Raw genomic sequence first — 21,943 nt, forward strand, 5'->3', positions numbered from 1 at the left:
TTTCCTAGTTTCCCTTCCAAAAATCCCCTGTCCTCTCCTCCTTCCCCCTGCTCCTCAACCCACCCACTTGCACTTCCTGACCCTGGCATTCCCCTATACTGGGGCATAGAGCCTTCACAGGACCAAGGGCCTCTCCTCGCATTGATGACCAACTAGGCCATCCTCTGCTATGATGTAGACTTTCTTTGGGCAAGGTTTCCAGATTCGTTTTCAATATTTGTTTACCATTTCCTAGAAATAAGTAATTCACAGAAGCAAGTAGCTTGCAAAGATCCTACATCCCTACTAAGATTTCCCTGACCCCACCAGAATAATAGTAGTTTTCCTTGGATATAGTTCTTGGAGTCTTAAAAACAAAGACCAAAGTTAATATTTACAAATTAATTTTAGTGAGTTCATTTTTTTAAAAATATGAAAACACCACCACATTTGCTTTATCATTTTCTTCTTCTTTTTTTATCAAAAGAAAATGAGATCAAGTGCCAGATTCTGAATGGAAGTGCTGGACATGTACCAGTTGCTGTGTCCATTGCTGATGTTGGACTAGCACAGAATCTAGAGGGTGAGGGATCCCACTTCATTTATCGGAGTCAGATCTCACATGTCTGGCCTGATTCTGGAAGCCTGGCAGGTAATAGCTAACAGCTCTCCAAAAAGGTGATTGCATACATTTTCACAACTGGGTTTCCAGTGCTTTGATTCTAGTGCCAGGAGAAGAGCAAGGAACCCCATACTCCCTCATAGCCCAGAAGAGAATGTCCTTTTGAAAGGCACAGGCATTAAATAGCTGGCTAACTCTTTTCCTTGTGAAGCACAATTCGGAATTATGCTTACGTCATAGGTTATGGAATTAATATCATCAATTATTACATGTTTCTATAACAACCTCATTAATTATGTCAAGATAAGATTTATTAGTTATTATTCTGCTTACCAGCTGCTCCATTTGTAACCAGAGTCTCAGTGGAGCTCTTCGACCTAGAGTAAAGTTCTGGGACAAACAGGACAAAGGAAGGCTGACAAAGAGGATGCACAGACAATTATTTTTCTTGTGCTGTTTCACTTACTTTGTATATTTTTTAACCACAATTAATATAAGAAATTGTGCTTTGGTCTTGATTTTTGTGGTTTTTTAAAATTACATTACATTTTCTTCATTTTGTTTATTTCTCTTAGATTTTTCTCCTTGCTTAGAGGTATTAAAATTTACGTCTTAATTTACCCTCATTTGCCACACACATGGGCTAAATAGAAATATTGTCACTTCTTTCCAGGACAAAGAAGTAGTTGCTGCTAATATACCCCAAAGACAATATGGGCAAGCCCGTGCAATTGAGAGCTTAGCTAGGTTTGTGCTGGTCACTGTTGCAGAGCTGCTTCTCTATCCACTTGCTGGTATCACTAGATGATTTGGGGATGATGAATTAGATAGGGACAAAGTTTCATTTGGTCCTAGTTGACCTGACTTTTGGTTTTATTTTCTTTGTTTTTCTTATAAAGGTGGTACTCTGCTGACAATATCTGGATTTGGTTTTAGTGAAAATTCAACAGTTTTAGTTGGAAATGAAACCTGCAATGTGATCGAAGGAGATTTGAATAGGATAACCTGCAGAACATCAAAAGTAAGGCCTCTGACTTCAGTTATTCCTCACCTCCAATAATCCTAACCTCATTAACTAGGAAACATCTAGGTGGGTGGGTAGACAAGTGACATGTTTCTCCATATTTCTGAGCTTTCAGTATTGTCTGTAAAAACCATTTCTTCATCATTTTAAACCAAAATCCAAAGACAAAATATTATTTGTACATATGAGACATTTAAAAACCATGATGAGGATAGCCACAGGCAAACAATGCATCTCACCTGAAATAATAGAAGTAGATACAGAGTAAAGATGAAACTCAGTGGAGATGGGAGTTCAGATGGGGTCTCATAAAAGAGTTGATGCCTACTCAGCACTTAGGCTCACCAGGAAATTACCAGATAAACTGAAAGATGAAAAGAACTCCGTATTAATAATTTGTAAATTTCAGAGAAACAATTCTAAGCACGCTTGGTTCTAAGAAAGCAATCCATTTTTATTTGTACTTTTGTATTGAAATGTACATTTATTTACCTTTTGTGTACATGCATGAGTGTGATGTGGCTACTGCTGTACATTTGTAGATATAGCAGAGGCAGATCTCTTCCTGGGATCAGACAGAGCATAATCACTGCAACAAGCATGTTTAGCTCTGAATCATCTCTCTGACCCAGAAAGTTATGTTTAAAAGTGCCAAAACTTCAATTTGTTGGCAAAAATTTGGAGTTTACTATAGGATATAAGGTTTTAGAATTAACCATTATTCCTTTTTTTTTTACATCAGCTTTAGATTTTAAATAGGTCTATGGTTCACTAATTATGTGCACAGAGATCATATATGCAGAATCAGTCACTGACACCAAATTTCAAACCCAGGAGAGTAAGTGAAGGCATAGGTAAGATGTGTAGGGGAAAAAAAAATCAATGAGTGTGTGTTGGTTTGAATGATAGAGTAAGGATTTAGGGGCTTTGACAATATGAAAAAAATATTTTTTAATAATTCAGTTAAAACATAACATGTGCATTAGTGAAGTATGAGATGATCAAGACTACCTTATTGAGAGTTGCACAGATGCCATCAGTGAAAATATAAAGTGGTTTCTAGTGTTAGAGCTTGGAGTATGTAACTTGGTCAGATAAATATGCAGTCTAGTTTGTGAATGAAGTAGAAAAATTAGATTTGAGTCTATAGCAAGAGAACAAGGACAAATTTTTGGTATCTTATCCTTCATCAGTTAGAGAGCCATTTTCCCAGAGCATCTCAGCTGCAACATGAAAATTCACCTTAAAATGCAATAATACAGATGCAGATAAATGGATCATAAACACTGCAGGACCACTAAATCTCTGCCTTCAGAATTAGATACACTAACCTATACTTAATATGTCAACTTTAAATATCTGAGAATTAACTCTAATTCATAACTGAAATGAAACATTTTTAGAATTTTATTTATAGTGATTCTATTTTTCTTCAACCTTTAGAGGTTTTTTTGTTTTGTTTTGTGTGTGTACAGCCTTGGATATATTTCCCCAGGAATTTTTTTACCATATTTTCTCAGATATGATTATCTCCCTGGCTAAATCTTGCCAACAAGCCTAGGATGGGAGGTCAAGACACCACATCTGGCTTCTTTTCACTCTCTATTTCTCTCCTTTATTAATGCGCATTGTAGGGATTGAACTTGGGTTCTCGTGTTTGCAACATAAACATTTACTGACTGAATTAGCTCCCCAGCAAAGATAATGGATTTAAGTACTTTATCACTTTAATTTTTCTATTTTTTTTCAGAGAATTGAGGGTACAGTTGATATTTCTGTCATTACCAATGGAATTCAAGTCACAGCAAAGGACAGTTTTAGTTACAGCTGCTTACAAACACCAGTTGTCACTGACTTCAGCCCAAAAGAACGGACAGTTCTGGGTAAGAAATACCTCAGTGAGATCAGTCATTTGTCTTTTGGGTCTGGGTTACCTCACTCAATATGATAATTTCAAGTTCCATTAATTTACATGAAAATTTCATCGTATCCTTTTTCTTTACCTCTGAATAAAATTCCATCTTGTATATTTACATTTTTATTGTCCATCATCAATGGACATCTAAGACTTCATAAGTAGTAGTAGATTTTGTGTGATCTCAAACTATAGTACATTAAATATTTTTATAGTTCCTCTCACATTGCTGAATTTTGCATCTACAAGTGACTTTCCACACTTTTCTTCAGTGCAAATACACATACACACACACACACACACACACACACACACACACACACGCGGGTACATACACCCACATGCACAAGTGCACACACATACAAACCAGAAAGTTCTTCAAAGCACAGCTTCTCACTGAAGTTTGTTCCTTACACTGAAACATGATCTTTACTTTCCTTTTCTTTAAACACAAACAAATCAACTTAAAATTTTATTCTAAACATGTACAATGGTGAGAAAAATATATTTTTAAAAAATACTTCAGTGCTTTTTTTCTTTGTAAAATAAGCATGGCACTTTATGTGTACATAGAAGCATTAACTCAATCTTTTGAATTTTGCCTCTGAAACTGGAAAATTTTTCTAAATACTATAAAAAATAAACATATTGGTTTGGTTAACATGCAAATTTTATTGGGGTAACAAGTTAGATTTTTATACAACCAGTTGTATTTTTCTTTTAAAATAATAGGAAAGGTCAATTTAACAATTAAAGGTTATAACTTTGGAAATGAACTCGCACAAAATACGGTGTATGTTGGAAGAAAGCACTGCCAGGTACTTCACTCAAACTTCACAGACATTACATGCCTTTTGCCCACGTTACCTCCAGGAAAACATGATATCTATGTGAAAGTCAGAAACTGGGGTTTGGCGTCAACAAGGTATGATACTGATACTGGTAATAAATGATAGAACTATGGAAAGCTTGTGGCTAAAATTGGGATAGGGAAATTTTTAATCGTAAACTTGCAAATATGCTGATTGCTTTCTTTACTCTTTTATATCTCCTCATAGAAAAAAATCTTTAAAATTCTCATAAAGTACGCAATAGCACTTTGGTTTTTGACCAAACCATTTAGAAAAACTTACAAATATTCTCTGTTGAATTTTTGCACTGGTTCTGTGATTTGAATGCATCGCGGAAATGTCTTTAAAGCAGTTTTGGTAATAGAGGGAGAGCAGTTGTTTAACTCTGAATTTACAGTAATTTCCTGAACTAATGTTACTCACATATTGTTGGGATGATTTTTCTCAATGCTTAAACAATTCTGTAACAATTAGAACTGTAAAAAAGATATTGGTATAATAAGAATGTATATGAAGTGAACTAGCATTCCATGGAACAGGGCAGGATCCTCTGAAAAGATGACAGTTAAGCCAGGATGTGGCCATCTAAAGGAAGCAGTGGAGATAATTCCTTGCTGATTCTCTTTACCACAGGAATTCTGAATTTTATTCCCTGAAACTGTTAACAGCAAAATTTTAGTTCGTCTCTGAGACAATTGCTAGTTTGGAATACTTTGAAAAACAGCAAACTAATGGCTTAAAAAGAAGGCAAAGAAGGCAGGTGTCAGAATAGAAGGGCAGATGATTGCCCACATCCTACAGGAAGTGAGGGCCAGTAAGCATAGACTCTAGAACTGCATCCTCTGTTGGAATTACTGGGAGGAGTTCATAACGTTTTTTGAAAATCTACTGGCTTCTGATGTTTGTGGATGATATTATGTCAAATTAAAGTCAAACCCAAACTGTGTATTTAGATGGTAGTTGGAGAAATGCCAATTCGGCATACTAAAGGAATTAAATGAAGCAATACAAAACCTCTTTGGAATCTACAGACTGTGCTGTCATAGTGGGACCTAGGATAAAGGGGTTGAGCCCTCTGTATCAGGTCAGAACATCGCACAATTTGATGGCACCCTAGCAGGCATATCATCTATAATGAAATAAAGTAAAAATGTGCCTTCCCTGAGATAATAAGAAGTCTTGACAAGTTTTCAGCAACTAAGAAAAATTAAACTGAATTACACAAAAATTAATTACTTCTATAATGTATTGAATTTTGTTGCTTTTTTTAACATGTACATCTGTCTTCACATTTTACTATAGTAAAAATTTTAAAACACTCTAGTTTCATTTATTTCTTGTGACCTCATTTCTTAAAATCATATTTTCTATATTATTTTAAGACTTTTCATGTCACATAGTTCTGTTATTAGATTTTTCAAAACTCTGGTTTTAAAATTAATATATACATTTAACCAAAGTAAATATCAGATTATCTGGTCTGAAAAATTAATGTCTAATTATATATGTATTCAATTATTTCCTATTCCCAAAACACTGTGGAGTGAGGTAAGGAAGTTCACTGGAAATCTATTCTTTCATCTTTTTCAGGAACAAGTTAAATGCTTCCATACTGTACATTTTGGAAGTCATCCACATGTTTCCCCAGAGAGGCTCTTTGTATGGTGGCACTGAAATCACTATAATGGGTTTTGGGTTCAGCACAATACCAACTGAGAATTCTGTTCTCTTAGGTAAAACCTTTGTCCTGTAGGGTCTAACTTGTTAAGGTTTTCCTTGTCTAAAATGATCTGCCGGAGGAACTGGGTTGCTACACAAATATTTTCAGTGATTTTACAATATTGTAAGAAAGGTTATACAAATAGTCTTACTTGCTTTTCTATATAATAATGTGTTGGGAGGGAGGGTTCATGCATATTGGTATTCATATGAGGCCAGAGGAGGACACTGGATACCCTATAGCTGGAATCATAGGTAGCTGTGAGCCACTGGTATCAGTGATGGGAACCGAACTTGGAGCTTATGCAAAAGCAGCAAGAGCTCTTAACTACTGATCCCTCTTTTTGTTAATGTAGAAAAGCATTTGTGGTTAAAGGGATAATGAGACAGTCAACAACTCTGCTTTTGAATCTTTCATTATCATTGTGTATTTAATGTGTATAAAACACTTGTGTGAAAACACATACTCAAACATAATCACCATCAGAAGCAAACGACCAAAGATCCTCCTGTGTAGCACAGAGCTCTGTTAAGCAATGAATTTTTACTGCTGATATATTCATCTGTAGTTCAAAAAAAAAATCTGACAATGTTTTTCCTACCTTTATACTTTTAGGCTCCTTCCCATGTGACATTACATCATCATCAGAAAATGTCATCAAATGTACTCTCCATTCAACAGGGACAGTATTCAGAATTACCAACAACGGTTCACATTTAGGTACCAACCACGATTATATATATTGAAAATAAAAAAGAGAGAGTTTATGCTGAGATTAGGTTAATTTTTATTTTGCATTTTAAGTTGTCTAGAGAATCTATGTTGTTTTTTTTTATACTTTTGCAGTGTTCTCTACATGAAATTAAGAGTCATGTTCTCACTGCATATGTAGTAACATAAATCATGAGGTTAAGGTGAGAAGGCCAGGTGTTCAGGTATTTCCAGTGATTTTGCTGACGTTCAATACATCCTGAGTTACTGCTTACTATTAGTCATGAATTTCTGAATAAATATTCAAGTTGAATTTATTATCATGACTAGTTGTTTGCAAGAATTCTTCTGTGTAAAGAGTAGAAGCACTCCATGTAGCATTTCTGAACAACTTATTTCTTAAACATCCAACTCTTTTTAGTGTTTCTTGATCATCATTCTGGAGTTATTAGTTACAATTTATTTTTTCCTTTGCATATTATGATCTTGCTTTCTAGTAATCCTGGTTTTATTTTGGTTGTTTAAATTATGTATAAACATTAATGTAGAATATTAACTTGAAAATTGTTCTTGGCTCTTTTCATGGTTAATTATTAAGACATTTAACTTCTTCTCCTTTTAAAAATCTGCCTCAATTTTTACTTCCAGTGCATGGACTAGGTTATGCCTGGTCACCATCAGTCTTAAATGTGACTGTGGGCGATACCGTGGTGTGGTCCTGGCAAGCACACCCCTTTCTTAGGGGTATAGGGTACAGAATTTTCTCAGTCTCCAGTCCCGGAAGTGTAACTTATGATGACAAAGGATTTACAAATGGGAGACAAAAATCTGCATCCGGTATGATTTGTTTTGTTGAAGTTTTCATTGTTTTCCTTTTTCTTACTCTTAGTAAATATGTTTACATGAATCAGTCATGCAAATAAGACTAGAAATTAGTTTACCTGACATTTTATGCCTATTTAAAAAACATTATAAATAAATTCAAGCAATTATCTTAAACACACTAAGACACTTGGTATGCTATTTCTGGTCTTTATTATCTTTATTGAATCCATGATAACTAACCAACTGAAACATATGTTATACAACAAAGTACAATAGGACTGTATGAAGCTAGGACTATATGTTTTAGTCACACTAACCTGATAATAAATAATGAACTTTTGTTGATTGTAATCAGCTTATCAGCCTTTTTTATAAGAAAACTAAGTGTGATTGTGCCTTTCAGATAGCTAGTTTGTTCTATACTAGTAATAGTATGAATTTTCATTGTAATTTTATCTTAAAATTTGATAAATTAGGCTAGACTTTCATTGTTTTCTTTAAAATGTAAAGCTGGATCTTGTCTTTCTTGTATGAAACTTCACTATTAAAACCAAAACAAACAAACAAAAGAAAGTCTTTATAGCCAGTAACTCATTCCTACTACTTCCTATTGCACTATAAGACACATAAAAATATAAGAAAATTGTCATCTACACTTGCATTGAAATGATAATTTCCAATTTCCTTGCCTAGTTTTAAAAGATTCATTAATTGCTTGTATCTCTTGTGTATAATCTTATTTTATGGCAGGTTCATTTTCTTACCAGTTTACTTCCCCTGGAATCTATTACTACAGCAGCGGGTATGTTGATGAGGCTCACTCCATATCTCTCCAAGGAGTCATTAATGTTTTTCCAGCTGAAGCCAGGCACATTCCCCTGTACCTGTTTGTGGGAAACATTGAGGCGACATATGTTCCAGGTGAGATTGTTAAACATGGAAGCTACACCAGATGACCCAGCTTAAAGTGACCTTTGTAAAGTAGATCTCAGATGACTGGATCTACCTGCTTGTGTCTCTTCCTAAGGCTAGAATTTATTATGTAAAATTACTAATTAATTTATAATTTAATAAATAAATTAAAACACTTTTAAAAATTAATTTTAAAAATCACAGATCTCCAGAATTTAAAACTATCTACCCCCTTCATTAATATAAACAGTAATAGAGTCTGAACAGAGTTCTTGTTTTAGGATAGTGTTCATGGTTTACAAATGATTCTTTTGTCTAAAGCAGGCCCTGCGCATTTACAGTTGGCAAGTACTGCAGCAGGCTGCCTAGCAACAGAACCCCTGTGTGGTCTGAATGATACAAGGGTTAAACATTCAAATAAATTATTCTTCGAGCTTTCAAATTGCATTTCACCCTCTATCATCAACATTACTCCCTCTACCGGAACAGCAAATGAACTTATAACTATCATTGGACATGGCTTCAGTAGTCTTCCATGTGCTAATAAGGTAAGAAAATAGAATCTCTTCTCAGTGTCCATGTGCTCAATAAAAAGAACATATTTTGACCACAATCTGCTGGTGCAATTTCATCAGATTTATGATCTATCACTTGCATACTACTAATGTTAATTGCACTTAACATTTACAATTGTACATATGTGTGTATATTTAATAGTATATTAATGGAGTTGTACAGCTCTAACTGGAGTAAATTTTAGAACATGTCATGATCATAAAAGAAACCTCATTGGACATCACCCACTTCCTTCTCCCATGTCAGCACATGGTAACTGCTAATCTCTTTTCCCTCTATACAGACTTACCTATTCTGAACATTTTTCTACAATATAAAGTTCTTTGTGAACATTTATTTTCCTTTGGAAAATAAATATGCTGAAAGTTCATCCATGATTCAGTACTTCCTTCCTTTTCATGGATGAAAAAATACATTGTTATATGCCATGTATATCACATAGAGTCTATTCATTTATCCAATTGATGGTTATTTAATTTTATACATTTTGGTTAATAGGAACAACTCAGTTATTACCACACTCGTAAAACCATGACATAAGGTCAATTTAATATACATCTTCATCAATTTTCCATTAATTTTGTGAATACAAATTTTTTACAGAATTACCATTTTGAAAATATAATTGATGCTAATAAAAACATTAAGTTTATAAGAGAGTGACGGATGAATGCATTTTATTTTGTATTCATTTTTCTTCCAGGTTACAATTGGTAGCTACCCTTGTGTTGTAGAAGAAAGTAGTGAAAATTCTATTATATGTCATATTGACCCACAAAACTCAATGAATGTTGGCATTAGAGAAATTGTTACTTTGATTGTCTACAACCTGGGCACTGCTATCAACACACTGACCAAAGCATTTGACAGGCGGTTTGTACTTTTGCCAAACATAGATATGGTGATGCCAAAAGCAGGGTCAACTACAGGAATGACAAGGGTAACCATACAAGGCTCTGGATTTATGTCTTCTCCTGAAGGTGTAGAAGTCTTTATGGGTGATTTCCCATGTAAAGTTCTATCTGTGACCTACACAGCTATTGAATGTGAAACATCTCCGGCTCCCCAACAGCTTGTTCTTGTAGACATTCTAATACATGGAGTGCCTGCCCAATGTCAGAGCAACTGCAGCTTTTCATATTTAGAAAACATTGCTCCCTATGTAACAGGAATCTTCCCAAACTCAATCCAAGGATATGGAAATGTCCTCATCAAAGGAGAACGTTTTGGGACAGTGTTGGAAGAGATTTCTATATTTATTGGAAGTCAGCAATTCAGAGTAATAGATGTTAATGAAAATAATATTACTGTCCTCATGACTCCACTAGAAGCTGGACTTCATTCTCTCAGTGTTGTTGTTGGGTCTAAGGGCTTGGCTCTAGGAAATCTAACCATCAGCAGCCCTGCAGTAGCTTCTGTCTCACCAACCTCTGGAAGCATTGCTGGTGGAACGACTTTGATGATAACAGGCAATGGATTTTCTCCTGGAAACACCACAGTTACTGTTGGGGATCAGCCTTGTCAAATTACGTTCATCAGCTCCAGTGAGGTCTACTGTAGCACCCCAGCTGGGAGAGCTGGTACAGCCAATCTGAAGATTAGTGTCAATGCGATCATCTACCCACCTTTGTCATTTACATATGCCATGGAAGATACTCCATTTCTCAAAAGAATCATCCCTAATAGAGGTACTCCAGCATCTACATGCCTTTTTATTTATTGTATTGATGTCATGTTACAGTTATATTAATTATTACTGAGTTATGATGCTAAATAATGTCTTCATCATCATCCTTAGGCCAATTAATGTAATGCATGGGATTCAAGTTCTGCATAGTCTTAATTTTGTATTTTTTCATACATTTTCAGTATAAAATTCCAGCTTTAATATAGAAACACAATGTACATCATCTTGGTCTAAATTACAAATGAGGAAGAAACAGATAACTGTCGTGGGAGCAAAATGAGTAGTTTGTGTCATTAATATTGATGTGGCACAAGAAACAACTGTTAAGATTCACAAGTGATTGTCTTAATAACACCAATACATGTTCAGAATATTTTATTTCTATAAACTCTGGCTACATATTGTTGGTACAACAAAATTCTTTCCAAGGAAGTGGCATGCTCAGATGGAGATGGCATCTTATCCTTTGCCTTATGCCACAGGTTCTAGTAGTCTCCATGCTATTTGACAACTCATCATCTATGTGAGGAATCCTACAGAAGCAGCAGCAGCAAAACAGTCAGGAGTGTGGCCATTTAGTTACTGGGGTAACACATTCAGACTCAAAACAGCACATTAAGTAATTAAGTAATCACAATCCATCATATAAGAAGGTCAATCTAGGAACTAAAAGGAGGAAGCTGGAGGTAGGTTCTGAAACAAAGGTCATGGAAGAGCACTGCTTAGCCTTACTCTCCGTAGCTTGCCCAACCTGCTTTCTTATACCACTTAGGACTACCTGCACATCTGTGGCACCTATGTAGGGCTGGTATTGACCTCATCAGCAATGGCATGTGTTGTTTGTTCCCATGACTGTTCTTTCCATCTGTCTTATATGTATCCTCCAAAGAATATGTGTGATGAATAAGAAGCTTGTAGAAAGAGAGACCAAGCCTAACTCATTTAGCAAAGTAAGACTATAGATTGCTTACTTTAAAGGCGTGCATTTGAAATGTCAACAAAATTTTAACCTTTAAAAATAATTTAGCTTGTATTTGAAAATACTGCTCTCATGAATTTTCATTAATATATATAATTTTATGCTAATGACTCATAATTACTTTTATTGTCATAATCTTTACTTCATTAGGCAACCATATAGTAATTTTTATTATAAGAATTAAATGTGACTCCTTGTACATTTTTAATTCATAATAATCTATAAAGATTACCATCTATTCATGCAAAATTTAAGAATTTGTTCTATGGAATTTCCATGTTTAGTACCCTCAATGTACATTTATTTTTTGTTTTTTTTTTAAACAGCTAATTACCTAAAGATGAGATTTTAGAGATAAACAGAGTTCTGAACAAGTAAATTTTTGTTGGTCTTGCATGGAAAATGATGAACTCTATTCAATAAATATAAGATATTATTAAATAATTTCAATGGAAATAGAAGGTTATGAATGATTAGATTCATAATTAATTAAAGACATCTATGACATAATTTGGTTAACAAACAATACAGTTTTGAATGGGATAAAATAGGAAAAAAAGGAAGAAGGTTCACGTGTAAAAATTGGGAAGCAGGAAGAAAACTCACATGTACAGTATTTGGTATTACAAAAAATGGTAATTTGATATATAATAATTGTGCATTGAAGAAGGAGGGACTACATAATGAAGGTAATATTCTTCGTTATCTTGGAGTCCCTATTTTCTTTGATAATTAGTTCAACATAAGATTGACAGAAAAGTAAAAAAAAAATGTTTACAGTGACTTTATTTAAAAAAAAAAGAAAACCTAAAGGCAGTTTTAATTTTTTATTGTATTGTTATGCTATTTTATTGTTATGTTTTGCCTGCAAGTATGTATGTGTGCCACTTGTGGAACTATTATGATATTATGAGTCATCATGGGTATACTGGGAATCAAACCCAGGTTCTCTGAAAGAGACTCAGTATGCTTAATTGCTTAGCCATATCTCCAGCCCTACAAAGATAGTTGTACCTAACTGTCCTTACACAAAAAGTAAGAGGTATTTAAAACTTAATAAAATACACGAAAAGATTAAAAAATAAAAGTATTATTTTATCAAAAAAATAAAGTAACAGACAAAATGAACATTTGGAGTTTGTTTATATTTAACTTAAAACCTTAGCATCAATATTTACTTTAAAATCTTTAAAATAGTTCTTTCCCCCCTATTTTCAACTATAACTGATTATTTTTATATCATGACATATTTGTTCTGAAAATGAAGCTACTGAAAATACTTGAGTAACAGAAAGTATAGCCCAATCTCAGAAAGAATTGCTACAAAGGAGAAACTAGCACTAAATGCTAAGACTCATGTTCAGAAATCCATCGCTCTTTCTTTCCTTTTTCTCTACCAGACTAAAAAGGTAATTTATAAGTTATCATGAATGGAAGGGCTGGAAAACAGCAAACATTTAGATAAGTCACTTGTAATGATTGTGTAATAGGCTGGTATATATTGTATTTAAAAATGTACATAGCACATCATATGTACTGTTACATGTAGTTTTAAAATGCTGGATATTATTTTGGTTTCCTTTGGTTTTAGTTTTTTCAAGACAAGATTTCTCTATGTATCCCTGGCTGTCCTGTAACTTACTTTGTAGAAAAGGCTACCTCTAAACTCAGTTATCCACCTGCCTCTGCCTCTTGGAAGCTGGTTGTCAAGGCCTGCCTGGATCAACTGAATATTATTTTCTTCACAGAAGTAAAGTTGCATATCTTTAAGTGCATATAGAAATATTAGCATGTGTTGCATTTGTGTATTTATATGATTTCCTTTTTGTTTTAAGGTCTACCAGGAACTGAAGTTGAAATAACTGGGTCTAATCTTGGATTTGCTATCTCCGATGTTTCAGTGATGATAAAAGAGAGTGTATGTAATGTGACCACTGTCAATGACACTGTGTTACAGTGCACTGTGGGAGAGCATGCAGGGGGCATTTTCCCTGTGACGATGCTTCATAAGACAAAAGGCTCTGCTGTCTCCTCTGTTGCATTTGAGTACCCACTTTCTATTCAGAATATTTATCCAACACAAGGTGATCAGACAATTTATATTATTTCAGCACTTACTTGAAAACAACATAATCTTAAAGTCCTGCAATAACTTGTACTTCTTATAATAATAAAAATACTTACCTTCATTTGTCCAACAAATTAACAAAAGAGTATTAACCAATCATTCCAAAATAACTTTTATATTTCTCTTACTGCTGTATCATTTAATTAAAAGTTATTCAATTTTAAACTCTAAAGTTACATGGGGAAATTTTGAAATCATATTTAGTATAACAGGAATAAATTATTTCCACAGAAAACAGTTTCTAGTTGAAAATTAATGGTTAGAAAATGTCAAAAAGTGTGATGAAAATACTCAAGTAATAATGTTTCATGTATGTTTTGAGTACTCTAAAATCCTTTGTGACATGTCTTTTAAATTAAATTTTAGTTTCCAAAATTATTTACTTAAATTAACAGAAGCCACATTTATTCATTGAAAATCTTAAACACTACAATTAAAAGATATTTGGTTTTATTAATAATGTAATAAATTTCAGATCTAAGAAAGTTACATAAAGATACTTTTGGGGGGAGGTTAACTAAAGCAAATGTTTGCAGAGGGGACATTTCCTGCACATTTGTTCATGTTCTCCTTGTATTTATTATCTTCTTCAGGGAGCTTTGGTGGTGGGCAAACCTTGACTGTGACAGGCATGGGATTTGATCCATGGAATTCAACCATATTGGTCTGTAACTCTGAATGTGCAGTTGACAAACTAAGATCTAACTCTACAACACTGTTCTGTGTGATTCCTCCTAACAATGGTAAATACTCAAAAAAAAAAAAAAAAGGTAACCTGTGAGAAATGCTAATTTTAGAAAGATTACAGTCTTTTCTGAGGTTGTTGAATTCTTTTGAAGTAGTTGAGTTGGATGTATGACCATCTTGACTTCAAGCAATTTGGTCAGAACTGAATTTCCTATTTGTGTAAATCAGAAAACTTTGGTTTGTGACATCAATTCATGACTTTTAGTTGAGCATTCAAATGGAAAACCTGTTGTAACTTCTTGTTAGTCAAATTTTCTTTAAAGGCAACTAGAAAGTGTTGAGAGAAGGAAAAATAGTTTTCTCCAGAGAAAAGCACACCAACTGGTTATCTTACACCAAAAGGTCAGCCCAGAAAACATACCTACAAGTAACATCATACAGACCGATTATGTTGTATTTAGAAATAAGACATATATATGAATATCACAACAATTAGTGGGAAAAGGTCATAAACTTGAAAGAGAGCAAAGGAGGGTATATGGGGGTTTTGGAGAGGAGGAAAATGGGGTTAAATTATGTGTTTATAGTATAACTTCATAAAATAAAAGTTATTTTAAAAGTTGAATTGCTATAATGATTTTGTGTATTAGCCTTAGCAGTCATCAAAAGGTTTTGAGCCTTTAACATTTCTTGGGCAAGATTTTGAACCTCTCTCTACCTCAGATTTTCATCTATCAGATTGGTTTTAACTTTGTGCCATTCTTCACAGGATTATTATTGTGAGGTTAACATATGGAGAAGGATATCTGAAACATGATCTATAATTTGTTGTTATTATCAGTCGTGTTTATTTTTACTTATTGAAGAATAAAACCTGAGCTCTGGGTAATCCTAAATCTCAAATTTTACTGCTTCCGTTTTACCTACAGCCAAGTTACTAAACTTCTTCCTACTATAGTTTTTCTAGTAAATGGGGAAGTTATTAGCCATAATTTGGTTGGTTGTGAATATCAACTATCTAGTACTATATAGAGATTTTTTCATTATTATTTAACAATTTAAAGAGAGAGTTTAGTTAGTTATTTAGTTAGTTGCGGTTTTCCATTTTTTGAGACGGGGTTTATATATGTACCCTTGGCTATCCTGAAACTCACTCTGTAGACCAGGCTGGCTCAAACTCAGAGATCAGCTTACCTCTTCCTCCAGAGTTCTGGGATTAAAGGCATACACCACCACCACCTGGAGACAAAATTTAAGAAGGTCTTAAAATGACATTTTAGACAAATAAATACGTTTCATACGCAAATATTTAACATAAAATTTCATAGTTTTGTGAATATTTTGCTTACTTGATATTTTTATGAACGTTTTGTTTACCTGATGATTTAATGACTAGTTTTGTCACTTCAACACTAGAATTGGTATTTTGATAAAAATATGAAACAGTAGTGTGGAAAATTGGCAGGTTGTAAGTCTCAACACTGGCTCTTCTTCTCGTTATTCTACATAGGCTCCTTGTGTGCTTCAGCCCCCTCCCTTGCCTCCTCTTTTGTCTGTGTTTCTGTCTCTACCTTTCCAGCTCTGATTTGCATTGTTAGACCTTCTAGTTCTGCAAAACTAAGCTGGAAGGTCTGCAGAATTGTTCACAAGAGAAGTCTGAGTGTTTTTCTTCCTCATTCCCTTGTTAATAGAGTGAAAAGAATATGTGATATTTTTTAACTTTTGCTAGAGGATCTTGCTAGCTTGTGTACAGCCTGTGGGCATTATGAAGTGTTCATGGGAAAAACAAGACTATGATGAACATATTTCTGGGTTTTGGCAATAAATCTGGACCTGATGGCAGAACTCTTCTCAATCTGACTCCCTACTTCTCATAGGCAAGGGACATGATCAAGTCTGTGGAGTGAGTGTGGTCAACGGGAAAGACTCATCTCATTCCACGAAGCTATTTACATACACCTTGTCGCTGACTCCCCTCATCACTGAAATATCTCCCAGGAGAGGCAGCACTGCTGGGGGCACCAGGCTTACAGTCACAGGATCTGGATTCAGGTACCGTCTTAACACAGGTACACATCAACCTGCTTCTAGATGCAAGGTGTTGTACTTGCTCTCGTCTGTGCCTCACAGTAATCAAGTCCAATCTTGTAGTTGTGGACCTTCTCTGTTTGAAAGCCATGCTTGAGCTACAAAATAACAATAACACTAACTGAATACAAACTCTGTTCTAGGGACCTTCCTGCCCACAGAAGTTTCCTTCTTTGCCGTATAAGGTGTTTTTATCCCACATCATGTTCAGGAGTTAAGGTGAAAGAGACGGAATGATTTGCCCCAAATCTATCAATAAGTTCACAAACATAAATCATTTGTTATGGCCTCCCCATCAGCTCGTCTCTGATCACAACTTGTTTCATTTGTCTAAAGAAACATCTATTCCCTCATCAAACCCATTCCTTTTCAACCAGCCAGGGTCTTTTTCCAATCCCATGACTTAGCTACACTGCCCTCTTTCTTCAGTGAACATCAACATTTTAAAGCATGGAAGGCTTCATTAATTTCTCAAGTGCTTACAGATATTCAGAGCATACATTTCAAGTAGAGATTAAATTCTAAGGCTTGTGACTGTGATCAAAATGTTGCAAAGTGAAAAAAAATCCATGAGCAAGTTTTATACTTTGCAAAATGCAGCTATTGGAGACCATAAAAGATTGTGATCCCTTGAACCCAAGCAGCCTTTCCTTTAATGTTGGAACACTTGCTGGTTTGTACATTTCTATTCCCTGACTTCTTAAAGCCTTTCTTTACTTTTTTTCAACAAATATTTCTGAATCTTAATATTGTATCAGCCTGCACTTTGATAAACCCTAGGGTATTTCACAAAAACCACTACTTTTCCAGTGAACGCAGAGCTTTTGATATGTGAAATAGAAATTTAAGGTAAGCATTATTGTCAACATTTTCTTCCTTTACAGTGAAAACACACAGGGTGTTCAAGTCTTCGTAGGCAACAGCAAATGTGATATCCAATATTCCAACAAGACACATATCGTCTGCATGACAAGTGTTCATGTTCCTTCAGGATGGGTTCCAGTTCATGTCAACATCAAAAACATCGGCCTGGCCAAATTGGTAATGACAGTTAAGTATAATCACCACAGCAATAAAAATCTAGCATGCTGGAGGTGGCGTAATTACTAGTCGATATCTTGTTTGAGCGTCTCTAGCAGATAATTGAACTGTGCCTGTACTAAACTTAAGCAGTGCACATTTTTGTTCTTTATTCTTCATGTTTTACTTTATATTTTAATATTCTACCTGTGGAATAATTAATAATGGATTTTAACTTTGTTATTGTTATAAAATAATTGACATCTATAACATCCTAAAGTTGAGTTTCATTTTATTATTTAGATAAATATATCCTGTTTCAGATTTTCTTTCCTTGAGACATTTTCTGATAAGTTCTCTGAACTTTATGGCTTCTTGCACTCTGTTACAGGAGAATGCTGACTTCTTATATGCCGATGTTTGGTCTGCCAACTCCTCATGGGGAGGAAGTCCACCACCAGAGGAAGGATCACTTGCCGTTATTACAAAAGGGCAGATAATTCTGCTGGACCAAAGTACTCCTATTCTTAAAATGTTACTCATTCAAGGTAAAATTGTAAAAATCTGTATATTAGACTCTGCTGATTATTTCCATCAACTTACTTTAATCAAAAGCCTTGATTATGAACATTATCTTTGAATTAGGTTTTTAAAATCTGTTTGTGATTATATTATTTAGTGTGTTTCCAAAAGAATTATTTAAACTTTGTTTCATGAGGTTGTTTTTTTTTTTTTTTCAGTGATAACAGGGGAGGATGGTGAACATCTCCATGTCCTCACATTTAATCAATTAAAATAACATCATTTCCCATGACAAAAATACTGAGGTAGTGGATCCCACAGGTTACAAAGTTTTAGAAGTTTGCTCAAGCCAATCCTAACAATCCCAGACTGCCCTAGTGTTGTGCTGTTTTGTGAACCCCAAAAGACCACCAAAGAGCTCTTTCCCATTTAATTGCATTAGGGTCTTTATTCAAGCCATCAGTGGGACAAGATTTTATAGGAAATGGCAAGCAGGCAAGGTGGTTTCTAGCCTGGCATGCATCTAATTAGTAGGGGAAAGGGGAGTCTTGTGGAATTTTGTTGTCCTTTAAAATAATTGGCTGGCGGTGGGAGCCAAACCATAAACGTAACTTCTGCTTTCCTCCTGATTGGTAGTTGTTATGAAGTGAAGTGCCAGGGACAAGCTTGTAACCTGGAAACTGGTAACTAGACACAGCTTTGCTGGGAGTAACCTGGAAAGTGATGCTAGAGAGTTCAACCTTAGGTCAGGTTCTCGAAGATGGAGTCTGAACCCGAGATCTGGTCTCTAACTAGAAACTGACTACAGTTCTCCTCTCTTTTGCCCACGGACCTGCCTTCAGTTGGAATCTGGGTTCTCTCTATTTTTTGGTATTCTTTATGTACTATAAGAATTGAATAAGCACAGCAATTCCTATTATACAGAAAAGAAGTAATAATAAAGTGCTTGGAACTTTTGTGCATAAACTTTGTCAGAATGGTCTTATGCGCCTAAAGACTTCTGTAATTTTATGATATTTTTTAGCTTCTACAATTATAAAAATATTTGTTATTTGAAGTCATTAAAGAATTAGATCATAGGTAAAGTTGTAATATCTTCAAATTGGCACCAATGTTATAAAAAGGCATCTTATTGTAGTCCTAATGATGCTAGCCTAGCTATTGCTGTGGCACAAACTAGTAGAACTTTCAGAGCTATTTTTTAAAAGATGAGAACTAATGTTGACATCACAATGATTTTTATAAAGATGACTGTCTCTCTTCTTAATTTATATTTTGAAGACCTGTTTTATGACCTTAGTCTATGTAGTTGCACTGTTTAATGATAACTAAAATAGCACGTTGTTATTGCAAAGCAGTTTACCCTAGACTTTCTTTTGCTGTCAACTCTTGGGGTCCTGAAACACATTAAAATTATGTGGTTCACAGGTGGGACTCTGATATTTGATGAAGCTAATATTGAACTCCAGGCAGAAAATATCCTAATCACAGATGGGGGCGTACTTCAGGTATGTGAAACAATACCTTCACTTAATTTTATTGTTTAAAATATTACGTGTAAAGCTAATAGTTAATTCTACCAAATTATTCTGAAGTTATCATTGTTTCAGTTGGTTGAATTAATGTTATAACCTCACAGGAGATTCTCAGAATATTCTTGCATTTTAATAGAGAAAAAAATGGTGTATTGTCGAATTTAAAGTACAAAGAAAACTTTCTGTATCAATCACCAGGTTATTTCAGAAGGTCAGCTGTTTTATACTGATTGACCTATTAGAAAATTCAAGTCTTAGGGTTGGAGGGAGCTAGCAAGATGGCACAACAAGAAAAAGTAGACACAATCGGAGGAACAACACTGGAGGTCATCTTCTAGTCTTAACATGTAGAAACATCAGATTTAATCATGTGCTGGGCACTGGGGTAACAGTATTTAAAAGGTACATGAGCTGCACTCTTTTTTATATTGAAGTTTTTCAAGTGACAACAGCACAGACATGCATCTACAGGCATTTTAAAACAGGTACACACAAAAATTTAAGGCTTACATTGAGAAAGAATGATGCGGATGACTAGACAATTCTCAAATGGGGAAGAAAAAGAAAAATAATTATTTTTGCAAAATAAAAATTGTGGATTCTGAGTTTTAATTTTCTGAACAAGGTCTATGAATTCTTTCAGATTGGGACAGAAGCATCCCCGTTCCAACACCGGGCTGTCATTACTCTTCATGGGCATCTTAGATCTCCTGAGCTCCCTGTATATGGAGCTAAGACATTGGGAGTACGTGAGGGCACACTGGATCTTCACGGTAGGCTAAAGGCACTTGGATATAAACTTGTCAGTCTTCTATCTTTGGATAGTTTCTCTTTCTTTCTTTCTTTTTTTTTTGAATACATTCATAGATATTTATTTACAAACATATACATATATAGAGAGAGCTCTTAAGCTATCTTAAAACTTTAAAACTAGGAACTCTAACATAATAATGTAGCAAAAATCACAAGATTAATGCATCTGATCCTCCTAGGAGTTACACTTTAACAAACAAATATGACAGCTATCTCCTCTATCTTACCCAGAGGAAGTACTGGTGACTCCACACCTTTCTAGAAAGTTACACACAGAAGAAAGTCTCTGAAGGAAGGTCATGCCTCCTTCTGGGCCATTTCATACCCTTCTGACAGATATGTCTGTGGACAACCAAACACTATTGGTTCCATTTGCTTTTTCCTTATTTAAGCTATCTATTCATTACTTACTGCCTGAAAACGCACTAATTTTGGAATTGGAAGATGGTAATTTCTTCATTTTTACTTCTTTTAACCAGAATATTTCTAAAATGTAAAAACAAATTTATAATTGTACATTCATATAGCTGTAGTTCAGGAAGTTGACATCAAATAATGTAGTTTGATCATGTTTGAAGTGATAAGGTAACATTGTTTAAACATGAACTGAGTCATTTTTGCACTGATGTCTTCTACCTGATGATAATTGTAGCCTTTTGTGGATACAGAATGCTATGAACAGGAATACTGTGGCCTTAGATGTCCCAAGTGGTACTAAATAAAATGTCCTACTGTAATTTCTTAGAAAAAAATATATGATTTAGCTGTTTTACTAATTTCATAGATTCATAGATGTTTAGCTTAAGCTGTTTTACTAATTTCATAGATTCATACATTATTATGGGCATAGATTACTATTAACCTGATTACTCTTTTTCTAAAACAAGAATTTTTTCATCTTTCACTTTTGAGATAAGTGGTAAAACAAAAATAAAATGAATCTTCCCCAAACTGACATAATTTAAATTCATAATGCACTTAGTAACCAAGAAAACTCTTCTGAAGAGATTCTTGGTTTATATGTGGCTTTCAGGTCTGCCTATTCCTGTGGTCTGGACTCGCTTGACCCATACGGCAAATGCAGGAGAATGGACTTTAACTGTACAAGAAGCAGTGACATGGAAGGCAGGAGATAACATTGTGATTGCAAGCACAGGACACAGGTATCAGAGGATGTTGATTTATTTGAGTTACAGATTTTTAAAATCTATGTAAAAGCAGAATGATGGGATTTCTCAAACCATTTTTATTTGAACTTGAAGCATTTGGTAAACACCAATAAAGAAGCTGGGTGGTGGTGGCAATGCACATCTTTAATCCCAGCACTTGGAAGGCAGAGGTAGAATATC

General features: G+C 34.6%; 1 protein-coding gene across 8 annotated transcripts in view; it reads left to right on the forward strand.

Moving 5' to 3' along the window:
* Positions 1–21,943, forward strand: part of Pkhd1l1 (polycystic kidney and hepatic disease 1-like 1) — a 143,981-nt gene that overhangs the window by 61,825 nt on the left and 60,213 nt on the right. For 5 of the 8 annotated variants that reach the window (XR_383993.4, XR_875261.3, XR_875266.3 and 2 more), the window contains 18 exons: positions 467–631; positions 1,501–1,622; positions 3,376–3,508; positions 4,273–4,465; positions 5,982–6,124; positions 6,727–6,831; positions 7,471–7,659; positions 8,398–8,568; positions 8,881–9,107; positions 9,839–10,823; positions 13,637–13,885; positions 14,523–14,672; positions 16,494–16,668; positions 17,589–17,745; positions 18,116–18,272; positions 19,675–19,754; positions 20,425–20,554; positions 21,628–21,757. Coding sequence is in view for 2 of the 8 variants with exons in the window: in XM_011245522.3 (XP_011243824.1) it covers positions 467–631; positions 1,501–1,622; positions 3,376–3,508; positions 4,273–4,465; positions 5,982–6,124; positions 6,727–6,831; positions 7,471–7,659; positions 8,398–8,568; positions 8,881–9,107; positions 9,839–10,823; positions 13,637–13,885; positions 14,523–14,672; positions 16,494–16,668; positions 17,589–17,745; positions 18,116–18,272; positions 19,675–19,754; positions 20,425–20,554; positions 21,628–21,757 (3,661 nt within the window). In the remaining 6 variants the exon portion in view is untranslated. The remainder of the gene's footprint in view (positions 1–466; positions 632–1,500; positions 1,623–3,375; positions 3,509–4,272; positions 4,466–5,981; positions 6,125–6,726; positions 6,832–7,470; positions 7,660–8,397; positions 8,569–8,880; positions 9,108–9,838; positions 10,824–13,636; positions 13,886–14,522; positions 14,673–16,493; positions 16,669–17,588; positions 17,746–18,115; positions 18,273–19,674; positions 19,755–20,424; positions 20,555–21,627; positions 21,758–21,943) is intronic. The other 3 variants (XR_875262.3, XR_875263.3, XR_875264.3) reach the window with 3 other exon arrangements.

The sequence above is a fragment of the Mus musculus genome, chromosome 15 (genome assembly GCF_000001635.26).
Source record: "Mus musculus strain C57BL/6J chromosome 15, GRCm38.p6 C57BL/6J".
In the NCBI taxonomy this organism is placed as follows: domain Eukaryota; kingdom Metazoa; phylum Chordata; class Mammalia; order Rodentia; family Muridae; genus Mus; species Mus musculus.